This window comes from Astatotilapia calliptera, chromosome 4 (genome assembly GCF_964374335.1).
Source record: "Astatotilapia calliptera chromosome 4, fAstCal68.1, whole genome shotgun sequence".
Lineage (NCBI taxonomy): Eukaryota > Metazoa > Chordata > Actinopteri > Cichliformes > Cichlidae > Astatotilapia > Astatotilapia calliptera.
In genome coordinates this window covers 27,041,998-27,054,991 of record NC_137425.1, presented here as the reverse complement: position 1 = coordinate 27,054,991, position 12,994 = coordinate 27,041,998, and the positions used below count along the sequence as shown (strand labels likewise).

At 40.4% G+C, this 12,994-nt stretch overlaps 1 protein-coding gene across 1 annotated transcript; it reads right to left on the bottom strand.

The window, feature by feature from the left end:
• Positions 1-8,349: 8,349 nt before the first annotated feature.
• Positions 8,350-11,305, bottom strand: mchr1b (melanin-concentrating hormone receptor 1b). The gene is made up of 2 exons (XM_026165815.2): positions 10,610-11,305; positions 8,350-10,417 (listed from the first exon to the last, which is right to left on the bottom strand). Exons 1-2 carry the CDS (start codon positions 10,671-10,673, stop codon positions 9,390-9,392), a joined length of 1,092 nt encoding a protein of 363 aa, XP_026021600.1. The 5' UTR covers positions 10,674-11,305; the 3' UTR covers positions 8,350-9,389.
• Positions 11,306-12,994: the final 1,689 nt, after the last annotated feature.

The following is a 12,994-nucleotide window of genomic DNA, read 5'->3' as shown; positions in this document are numbered from 1 at the left end:
ATCGAGTGCAATTCTGTGGGAAACAGAATTAGGACCAAATTATTAAAGAGAGTCTGTTACATTTGGGACATTTGCACAATTAGCTTGTACTAATCTCTAGATATGAATAACAGGTTTTTTTTTTCTGTCAAATATATTATAATTTTGCAAAATAACTTACTGCAGAAATTACACTATTACTGTAAAAACTTAAGTGCCCCTATATACACACTCTAGAAATTACAGTATTACTGAAAAAACTTCAAGCATCAGGAGAAAGCATCAGTAAAATAATCAAGTATCTTCTTGTAAAAACAAAAAACCTTTGGGCCACTCTTCTTTACAATATTGTTTCAGTTCATTGGGGTTTGCAGTCATTCATGTATGCACAGCTCTTATAAGTTCCCACCCCAGCATTTCCACAATGACCTTAAACCCGAGCCAGGTTTAAAGTCCCGTTTTGGAAAAGGCCTTTAACATTTAACCTGCTAACTGAGTCCTGTAGAGTCTGAGGCGTAGCTCTTGGGGTTTTGGCAGTTACTACAGGCATTGCACGGTCTGGCCTTGGAGTGTATTTGCTGGGACATCCACTCCTGGGAAGACTGCCAACTATCTTGAATCATTTGTGAATAATCCTTCTCACTGCTGAATGATGGACTTCAAATGGTTTCGACGTGACTTTATAACCCTCCCCTGATTGATGTGAAGCTGATGTCTTTCCTTGTTGGTATTGCATTAACACTGACCCAATTGTTCCAGACCTGCAAACTGACAAAACCTCTCCTTTCGTAGCGGTGCATTCACTTTTAGATGATCAATTAATCAGGTGTATTTGATTAGCAGCACCTGGCTCTTTCTCCATTTCCACAGGTTTTACAGCTTTTCCAATCTTCCTGCTGATCATCACACAGCTGTTCCTGAGCCCTCCTCAAAGCCACTACTTATGGAGCTGCAGAGCTTCAGTCGTCGCTGTATTGTTGAATAGCTCACAGTTAGAGTGACTCTGGCTTCCATGCTTCTTGTCTGGCTCTGTAATCTGTTTGGAAGACTTTCTGTTGTCTTCTGTGTGCAGACACCTGCAGAGAAACCCCTCCGAAAAAGCAGGGGGCAAACTGAGCCTGGGAGAGCTCCTGTGGAGAGACTTAGCGAGGACACTCACGCACACTCAGGAAGCGGGATCATCACTACTGTGGACTTTGTGTTGGACTATTGTTGCACTGTTCCCTTGTAAATAAACTCACTGTGTTATTGAAGAGAGACTGTGTCTGTCCTGACACGATTTTGACATTCAGCTATGTGAGCGTGAAGGTAGCATGAAGGGGTTATCCCAGGTGTGACAGAGCCAGAAGCCAAACAAGACCCCAGAAAGGTCGGCAATCAAACCTTTTACGTTCAAGTTCACACCTAGAGCCAATTTAGAATCAACAATTAACCAATTGGGAAAGTCAGGAGCCTCTCTACACTCTGCATATTCTGCATTTGTTCAGCATACCCTGGAGAACAGTGAGGGTTATAGACTGCAAGACAAAGGGATCATGGACTGAATCTCAAATGAAGAGGTTTGTGTTTCTTATTCACCTTCTTATTCTTGCCATGACCAAAGATCATTTAAAAAGACATTAGCTTATTTTGTATGCAGCAACATGCTTTAAATGTTCTCACAGCATCTGCTTCATTAACAGGACTTGCTGTGCAAATAAATTCCTATTAACATACACAGACTAATATAATGCCCAGTGTTGTCCAACAAGGCTAATGTGTTTTCTATGTCTAAGTTACCAAAATAAGGGAGGCTCTGCTTGTTATAATTATACAATTATATGCTCTTCTGCAGCAGGAGGGCCAGATGCCCAACACGACACTGAATAGAACTGCTGATCAAATGTAAATAAAAACAGCTTTCACTGTTTGACATTTCCGCAAGACCTTTCAGGAAAATGGTTGCTAACAGAGAAGCGGTGTGCTGGAGCAATATTAATCATCATATTCAGCCTCTGGTGCTTTCTTTGATGTCAGCAGGAAAACAAGCCAGGGTCTGGTGTGTTACTGCAATGTTCACTCTTGTTATCAAAAGATTGTAGCCTGATGCACACTCAAGCACTCTGATAGAACCCTTAAACTCTGCGAAAAACACGGCTGTATGTCTGAACATGCCAGCTTTTCTTTTTTAATGATTCCAGAAACACTTCACTAACAAGTGTAAAACATAGACTTCAAAGTACTTGTTGTTTCTTGTTATTCCTCAAGCACATTTTTCACAAATGCACCACTTTCCTGTTATTTTCTGCAATGCAGTTATCCAGGATGGATACAAAGGGAAATGGGACTGATAGATGAGGACTTCTTTTCTCCTCAAATCTGGCTCTGTTCCACTAGCAAGTATGTGATTTCAGAGGAAACAGAATTGAATCACCCTGAGTGTGGTGGTGCCTGATTGACAAACTGTTTGAATTACCTCTGCAGACACCCTACATCAACATAGGTTAGCATGGGGTATTACTCCTCAGCATCACGATGGGTTTCCTCATGTGTTTAATAAGACTTGATGGATGTTCAGAAGCACAGCGCTTGAATAAATCATGACTCCTTTGGTACTCTCAATGGGTAAATCAGAAAAAGCATGGCTTATCATTTATTTATGTATTCTTGGTTTTTCTGCAATAAGCATCATATTGCTGCCTGCAAAGTATAATTCATGTAAATACTTTACAAAGTTGTCGGTAGCTTCATTTCCATTGTTGTATGATCGTTTTTTATATGGTGATTATAGTTTGTTTAAAGTCTGAAGCAACTCAAGCTTTTAAATAAAACAAGTGACAAGAGAAAGAAAATGTCAGATTTAAATTCATAAACAAAGTCTGGGCATTATCCACACAAGGTAACACCAAACCAAAGTATCATACAAAGAAAAGAAACATTTAAATTGTACAACTTCCTCTAAATGATTCAATAACATTTGTGATTTAAACCCTTAAAGCTTGAAATATAAAATAATTGCCATAAAATTCTAGTTATTGAACCATCTGACAAATTAGTTAAAAATAATAATTCAATTTTATTTTCCATATTTGTATCGTGTTTGTAGCAATTGCTTAAAATGTATTGTGCCATTTATTTAGATTTTTAATGCGGGGGGGGGGGATCACAACAATGATGTAGATGCCTCAAAAACTCACAAAAAACTGTATGAATCAAATATGAGACACTAGGCGTTAAGGGGTTATTAGGATATTAGAAACACTTCGTGTGCTGAGCTCCTTTTGCTTTTTTGATCCACACCCTGCTGAGAAGACATCCAGGAAAAGGTGAGTACTGCTAATATTAACCATATGCCTGCAAATAATCATAAAGTCTGCACAGTTCTGATCAGGTGTGACGAACAGTCCCCCCTCTGCTTCTTCGCCTTTAACAAGCTGTCATTTAAACAATACTCCCAAAATATCAGACTCAATAAACCCAATGAAGAAAACAAGTTAGCTTTTATTTTCTTCAGCTTTTTAATGTCAATCCTCAATAAACTAATAAAAATATAGATAAAAAAGAGTAGTACCAATGTTCTCATCAGACCCACAGAAGCAAGTGCTTCATTCTTATATACATATTTATTTCATTTAATTATGCACTTATTCCTATTTGAAAGCCTTGAAATGAAGCATACCAAACAGAATATAGTATTCCTGAAAAGTTTTTCATTAAAGTTGTAATTTATTCCAAGCACTTTTTTTTATCAGCACATCTTAAAGAACCAGCTTTAAAAAGACTTTGAGCCAGTGTGCTGTGCTCAGAGTCTCATGCTCACCTGTTGCTGCAATATTGGAGTGAAAATGACTTCCAAACAAATTCCTGCTCCACACCAGTGTGGAACAATATAGCTCTAATACTGAAGGAGTCACTGCTTTTTATGACTCTGACATTTTCACACCTTCACAAGGCATTGCTTTCATTATAGTTGGGTTTGTTCATTGAATTCTATTATTTTTTGACATTTTTCCAGTTTTAAACCCTTGAAACATACCAATAGAAGCTTTTCCCAAAATGTCACTTAGAGCGAACAATATTATACAAGCTCATTTCAAAAGACTAGGTTTACTATATAGACTTACACCCAGATCCTGCACACTTGATATTATAACTCTGCATTAAAACCAGATGATATCCAGCCCCGTGTCAGTGTGTCACATCAAACAGACGTGGAATAATACAGCTCTGAAAGTTCACCTGCCAGGGGGACGATCAGGGTGCAAAAAAACGTGTCTTTTATTCCTCTTTTTGCAATCCACGTGTCATTTGTTATAACAAATAGCATGGCATTACATCAATTTCCTAATAGCTACAAAGACACACTTGTGCTCTGATACAGAGCATAATAAAACAGGGTGCATCAAAAGGCTGTTTGAGGCCAGGAGGTGGACAAAACTCATCATAACAAGGGTAATTGCTGCTGTTGCTGGGGCAGAAATTTCGGGGGAGGTTAACTCTCCTGTGGCTATAGCTGCTTTTGAAATTTATGAAATTGCGTCAGTGTAAATCAAAAGGGAGGTGGGCACACGCAGGAGCCCCTAACTTCCATCACAAGATCATGTGCTCTCAGCATCGAAATCATCCCATCTGCCACATTTGCACTGACACATTTATAGAAATCTATGCGGGCTGAGTGCATGTTAGCCACTCTCCTCCATCTCTTTGGCTTGAAGGTGATGACTAATGCCACTGGCAAGATAGCGAGTGAGCAACAGCGTGCAATTCTTTTCTGAAGGCACTTCTAGTCAGTGAAAGTGGGTGTGAGGATACATGCACAACTATACCACATTGTGTTCATGAACAATCCATTGTGCAGCATAGCAGTGGTTCTGTTTGGCTCAATTCCATTTTCATACTGAGCTACAAATACACCTATTGATGGAAAACATGGAATTACAGGCCGCTGGAAGAGGACACAGCCGTCTGATTTTTCTCTCTGTCATTTTGAATTTCTTACTGTTTCTTTTCAACCTCAATGGGATTATTTTCCACCACTTTTTGTGGTCCCTTTGTGACCAATTTATTTACACTAACATTACATTTACAGCGTTAACGTTGACATTTAATGGAGTCTGAGCAAAGCAGGACGTGAGCTTCGCAAAGGTTGGCACAGCAAGAGTTACAAGTATTGGCAGTTCTGTCTGAATCCTCCATTCACAGAGGTTAGAGTAGAGAAAATAACATATTTTTGCAAAAACATCACGCTGCCCTCTGCAGCCCCTGCAGATTCTCTCATTCTGGGTCAGCCTGACCTTGAGCCCCTGCTGGAGTGGACCCGGTGCTCTCTCTCTGTCTTTCCATATTACTCTTCAAGCATCATTTCATCTAGTTGGCTGTTGAGAATTTGTTTGCTGATAAGTCCCTTCCTGAAATGACCCCCTCCTTCAACCCAGTAACCCGATGCTCCTTAGCCTTGGAGATTCACTCACCCTCATGTTACCTTATGCAGTAAAAACACTACTTTGATTTGTGTGTGCTTTCCCGTTCACTGGATCTGTGTGACAAAAGTCTTGCAATCAAAATCTGAAGTTCATTCTAAAGCTTGATAATCTGTGAATTCATTTAGGGCCCCTCCAGTGTTATTACACCGGTTTATGTAATTAAGTCCCTCCGGAGACTTTAACTGAAATTTAAATTCAAAATGCTGCTCTTAGGAGGTGAGACGCGCAGGAGCAGAAAAACACTCATTAGCGGTGCCACGCAGTTTTGTCATCAGGGCTATAACCACAGTCAAAGGTAATCTGTCAGTAGTGTTGACAGTAAATAGGCTGCCTTGAGATTTCATTATGAAGTGTGTGTGTAAGGAATTACCATTTAAATGAGATGTAATGACAGCTTTATCCCACTCTGCTGGGTTTTGGGGGTTTTTTTGTTTGTTTGTTTTTTGATACTGAATACAGCTACCAAAACCTGGAACACCAGTTTGACCAGTTTGTTAGGTACACCTGTTCAACTTCCTCTTTGACACAAATACCTAATCAGCCAATCACATTGCAGCAACTCATTGAAGTTAGAAATATAAAGATGGTCTGCTGGAGTTCAAACTGAGCATCGGAATGAGGAAGAAAGGTGTTCAAGTGACTTTGAGTGTGGCATTTGTGAACGCACAATGGGTCAAACTCTGATTGCAGGGGAAACAGGAAACAGAGGCTAAAGTTTAGGCATGCTCACCAAAAACGTTTCCTGTTCTGATGAGTCTCCATTTCTGCTATGACATTCAGATGGCTGGGTCACAGTTTGATTTAAACAGTATGAAAGGAAGAATCCATCCTGCCCCGGATCAAAGTTTTAGTGGTTTGGGAGAGAACTCCACAGCCCGCCTGATGCTGATCATGTCCATACCTTTATGACCACGGTGTGACGATCATCTGATGGCTGTTTCCAGGAAAATAACACACAATGTCAAAAAAGCTCAGATCATCACAAATCGGTTTCTTGAACTTGTACTGAACTCAAATAGCCTCTGCAGTCACCTTTGGGATGTGTTAGAATGGGGTATTCACTAGAGATGGACCGATCCGATATTACGTATCGGTATCGGTCCGATACTGACCTAAATTACTGGATCGGATATCGGAGAAAAATAAAAAATGTAATCCGATCCATTAAATATCACGAAAGCACCTCACAACTCGTAACTCACCTCAGAACGTTAGCACGTCGAGCAGTATGCATCACGTGATAGAGCGGCTGTGGCATGCGGACCTGTCGGTGGTCTGGATAGCATGTGGAGCTTCGCTAGCAACCCGGCATTTCATCTCGGACAAAGTTATCCCCGAGAGAAGTAAAGCAAGTGTGTAAGTCCATCTCTGAATGTTTGTAAAGCATTCCTGCGTTAAGCTTAACAAGCGATATATGGAGCGACTGCCTCTCGCTCTCCGGCTGCTACTTCAATCATGAAACTGCTTAACGATCAGCTGATCGACTTTTCTGTCGCGAGTCCGTCTCTCTTGTTTGCTTTTGGCCCACTTTGCACCAGAAAGAGGAAACCAGCGGCTGAACAACAGCAGCACGTTTAAGCTTGATAAGCTGTTGTTAGAATGTATTTAATATTACTTTCTACTCGAGGATCTTTATCTACGTAGCTGACAGCTGGTAACTGTGCAGGGGCGGATCTAGCAAAGTTTAGCCAGGGGGGCCGATAGGGCATGAACAGGGAAAAGGGGCACAAAGACACACTTTTCTTTATTCTCATTTAAAATGTCTAGCTTTTAATAAATAATTATCCGAATCTTACACCCAAAGTTTTAATTTGATGTAAAAGGAATAGAAGTCCATTACTGTATATAGTAACTATTAAGTCTACGGTAATATATATACCCTAGTAAGCTATAGTACTTTTTCCTTTGGGAAGGTACCATCTGTGCAGTCTGCAATTTTGCTGAAGAAAGATGTTGAATCTATTTAATATTTCTTGAAAAATAATTGATTTCTGTGCATTTTTTTTCACACTGCATCAAATTAAGGTTGATTACGTCGATTAAGCATCATGAGGTGGAGCGTGAGGGGTGGTTCCCTATTTTTTATTTATTTATTTTTGTTGTTGCTGGGAGTTGGAACCCTATTAGTTAGGTTGCTTAATATTTACGCTAAGTACTCTTTAAAATACCAGAATAGGGAGGCTGGTGTAGGTTTAAGTTTATTAGATTGATCAGTATTGCTGAACTATGAAACATTTTTTTTTTGCATACAGGTATAACAGAATAGCTTTAGTGTAGTTGTTGTTTTAAACTTGAGTATGAACTTATACAAAATTCAGCAAGATATTTAAAAAAAAAAACAGTTTTGTTGATTAAAAAACACTATATCGGATTCATATCGGTATCGGCAGATATCCAAATTTATGATATCGGTATCGGTATCGGACATAAAAAAGTGGTATCATGCCATCTCTAGTATTCACATCATGTCGAGATGGACCAAAACCTCTGAGTGAATTTAGCTCTGAAGACAAGAGAGGGTGTACCTAATAAAGAGTCCACCAAGTATATATTATCATAATCATTTACTCTTTTACTTTTTTATATTACTTCATTACTTTGTTTCCTATGCCATTGAGGATCAAAACAATAAAGATGTTTTGTTACAGTTTCTGTTAATTTCAGCTGCAGTTTGGCTGAATAAATCTCATCAAAACTAACATTTTACTTCTGATGTTTCACTACTGATAATTAGATGATGTTTCAAACCATTGAAGTGAGAAACTGAAAATGAAATCCACATTTCACTCGCCCTTATATTTAGAGAATCGCAAGATCTCTTTAGAAGAAAAAAAACTGCAATCAAGATGTCCCGTCTGATTTTACGGTGCAAAATGCGAGCCTTTGAAGACAAAAATCCATCACACACTGACAAATTCACACACACATTTTATTATTGATTAGAGTAAAACAAACCCACCCACTGGGTGAGACAAGAGCTTTCACAGTAAGCACAGTAAACACAGTTTTCCAGTAGCAGGTAAGAGTTACAGTTACAGTAAGACAGGCTGCACACGGCAACAGCCAATTCACAGTGAGAGTCTCCAAAGCCAGCGTGGAGACAAATGCCTCCAAAAAAAAAGTCACACAGTCACCAAGGTACAGCAGAATAACATTTGGAGATGCATGAATAATGACATTCAAGCACACACAAAGAGAAGATCAGTACTAAGTCTGCAAATCCTTTGTCTTTGCCAGTGAAGGCGTGCAGTCTGTCCTCGGTGATTGCATGAGAGGAGTAGCTCATCCTCCAAGTGCTACTAGAGGGGTTTTTTGCATACTGTCTCATTAGTGCATAATCTGCCCTCAGCCGTGTGTGCTATTCTTTAATGGTGCAGCTGGCTTGACCTTTAGAATGTGTTAAATGTGCTCACATGCTTTTTCTTCTCCACCACAACATTGATAAACTTACAGTGCACAACACAAAACAGTGACAAATCTGCACTTTTCTGCTACCACGATGTAGTAATTTAAGACACATTAAGTACAACGCAGCTGTGTGATGAAGTTGGCTTTACATCAAACCTTTACACAGATACCATACTGATAAATCAAGAATAGCTTAAACAAAGTCAGATTTTTTTTTAAAATGGCACATGTCAGCTGCAAGTTGCCTATTGTTCCTTTTTTCATTCTCATTCTTTAAAAATATGACGACTACAGTTGATACATTAATTCCTCACAACAAACATAAACACGTCTCCAAACTTCACCGGTAATATCACCACTTGGTACATTAACGCAGTGTGTGTGTGTGGCATAGAAATTCCTCCTCTTGTCACGTGTTGATGTGAACAGCGGGTGCTTTCTGAGGAGGGAAAGAAAAAAGAGAGACATCTGTACTGGCAGATGGCTCGTTGCTGGGGGTGGCAGTTAGCAGTGGTCGGGGTGGCCAGATAGCTGTCAATCTCAGTGCACAGCCACGGTGACGGGCAGCATGTTTTGGAGCAGTTCCCGTGATGACTGCGAGCGGGATGGATGAGAGCTCTCTGGCGCAACCCTCAAACTCAAGCCTTCAGCCTGAGCAGGGGCGACTCTGAAGCCTCTGTGGGGTGGCCGAATAGCTACAATGAACTGCCTCTTGAATGTTTCGCTCAACACAATGTAGATGAAAGGGTTGATGCAGCTGTTGGCATAGCCCAGGCTGATGGCGATGTTGTAGACATACAGGAAAGCAAAGCTAGGCCGCTGTACTCCCAGGTGGGCCAGCTGGAGGATATAATAAGGGGCCCAGCATAAGAAGAAGGCCAGGCAAATGGCCACTGCCATGCGGGTCACCTTTCTTGTACGCACCCTGAGGCTGCGCTGGGGTAGTGGAGCAACTGTGGCTGACATATTTTGAAGAATCTTGAAGAAGACACTGCAGATGACCACTAAAGGAAGAGCAAAGCCCAAGAAGAACTGGTACAGGGTGAACCAGTATGTATCTGTGGCCGGGTTTGGGAGCAGGAGGGCGCAGCCGACCGAGCCGTCCTTGAGACCCATGAGTCCAGTGTACATCCAGACCGGAGTAATGGAGACCAGAGAAAACACCCACACCAGCGCCACTGCCGCCCCTGCCACGAAGGGGGTTCGAACGTGTTTGAAGCGGATGGGGTGGACTGTTGCCAAGTAGCGGTCCAGAGTCATGACAGTCAGAATGTACGTGCTGACGATCTGGCTGTTGGAATCAAGCGCTGTGATGACAGTGCACATGGTGCCACCGAAGCACCAGGAGCCATTGCCCACGAGCTGGTGAATGAGAAAAGGCATGCCAAGGAGAAAGAGGAGGTCTGCGATGGACAAGCTGAAGATAAATATGTCTGGCACTGATGGATGAGAGCAGAACTTGGTCTTCTTCACAATGGTGTAAATGAGAATGCAGTTCCCAGTGATCCCAAAGAAACAAATAACACCAAAGATGCTGGGCATGAGCACATTGTTGTACTGCTCATGATCTGGTAGAAAGGACAAAAACAGAATATTCTCCATCAGCTTTCTTTCCTTATAACTTTTTTTCATTCATTTGTTTTCAAAGTGTCAATAACTACTTTTTGCATGAAAATGAACAACATAATATTTCATCTCTGGTGATAAATCTCTATGCATGTGCCCAATTCAACAGAAAAACGAGAAGAAGAAAAGCTTACCTTTTTCCAGATTGTCAGGTGAGCTGAGGTACGAAGAAGATGAATTCATAATGTAGTCCTCCATCCAACCTCGAAGAATAATACGAATATACTCTAAAATAACTTATATATCAGTTTAAGGCAAAGAAGATAGATGAGCTTGAGAAAATACGCATATTTTAAATATACATATGCATACAAAAATCCAGCTTAAACTGTTGCTTTATGGCTTTGATAGCAGAGGTTCAGCCGCGCGCGCATGTTTTTGTCGTCCAAGACACTTCAGCAGGCACGCGACAGATAAAACGCGCGCGCTCGCGTCAGCTCTGAGTCTGGTATTTGGCAACTGCGAGATAAAGTACTCCGCAACTCGGAGACCCTTAAAAAAAATCATCATTCTTATTTCTAAGTTTGTGTCGTCACCCACTGAACAGCTGTGAGCTATACTTTCCGCCGCCAGTGTGAGTAATACTGGAAGTCATTCTTGAGTGAATACCTAATGGACGATATCCTCGCTTCATTCCACCTTATTTTCTTTTAAAAAGCGTTAGCCGTCAGACCAAATAGCTTTATCATTCACAATGCCGTTACGATGGAGGTCACACGATAGGTTATCTGTTATAAACAGTCTAATTAATTGTCCAACTGAACAGTGTCACTCTCCATATTGTTTGCTGTGTAATATTTGGAAAAGATATGCACATTTCTTATCTCAACTGTGCGGTATTAACATATGGCTAAGTACTTCTGGTAGCAACCCTTGCGTGGTTAAAGACAGAAAGAACCCATTTTTGTTTATTCCCACTAGGTGGCAGCATTGTCAAGGTTTTAATACCTCTGCTGTCAAAGGCCAGGATTAAAAGCAGATGTGCAAGAAATGAAAACAGGAAAACAGAAGACCAAATATTCCAGCAATTAGCCAAGTAAAGCTTTATGAGATGGCGTTTATACATATCGTATTTTATGGCTGAAGCCATATGGATCCTTGAACATAATATTGAGAAATTTGCATTCCTGCGTTCTCTAATGTGTCCTACTTTAACCTAGTAGACTAATTTATTACACTGCAGCTAAAATGCATGAATCTGTGTTCTTAATTTCCCATTTCAGACTGAATGAGATGGACATAAATGCATCTAAGTGAGAAATGTGTTATGTATGTGGCTATAGTTAACAGTGATAGTAGTTAATTGTAGTTTGTAGGATAATGATAAATATGGGTGACAGTTTTGTGGCAAGGGGGAACGAACTAGGGTGTGGCATTGATAAATGTTTAGTTTACAGTGAACATGTTCACTTCTCTGCCTTTACATATTTGGCAGTCCTTTTGTCTTGTCAGATATGGTGTTGACAATCAGGTAGGCGGTTTAAAGTAACTAGAAGATGACCAAGCTATAAGGTTAAGCCAGGACACACAGCTGAAAATCTCAATGAAAGTTTGTGAATGAATTAATGCATAGCCATCCTGCAGCTTGCCTGTGACTGAAAGAGAGACTCGAGACAACGTGAGACAACATCACAAGTTTTCAGGGCCATAAAGGTCATTCACTCATTGGAGCAGGTTATGTTCAAGATAACAGATCAACACTTACAAATCCAAAGCCTACTGACCAATCAGGTCTCTCTGAAAACACTGTAGTTATTCCCAGAAGAGCCCACAGATCAATGAGTTGACAGTGAGATGGTCTCAAATTTCTAGCTTTCCATTAAGATCAATAATAAGGGACTTTATCGCTTGTTTTATTTTTTTGCTGCCTGCAAGCTTTTTATAACCAATCAATTCTACATGAGAGTCCTAAAGTATTGCAGGCTTGTTGACCTTAAATGCCTTCTATTCACCACAATTATGATTTTTTGGCATCTCACGATCATTAGACACCACAAGATTTTAGCTCAAAGAATAAGGATAAACATATGACAAGACATGATGATGATGATAAATCTTTATCCCGTTTTGGGAGTATTCGTTTGTTACACAACTGAGATGGTGAATAAGAATATATTAATGATAATGATAATATTATCTGGTAGGTGCCTCTCTGTCAGATATATTGTGATAGCATGTGGCAGTGGAGCTGAATCACTGTTAGAGAAGGTGGTCATCATTTTTGCTGCATACATTGAAGGATCTCAGCTTCAACAGGAAAGAGCCATCGGAAATGGAGACAGCAGAGTCTCCTGTAGAGCTACTATACCGTCACCAAATCAGACAAAGCTCTGCCTAATCTCACAAACTGCAGCCTGGCTATCAGGTAGTCACATGGATTCCTTGTGGACAAGTTTACTGACATTTCCTATAGCTTTTCTTTCAGTAGAAGCGGCTGAATCCATTAAGTCCGATCTGTTCACAGGTAGTGATGTTAGTGATAATACTGGCTTGCACAGTTGTCATCTTTTGCCAGCTTT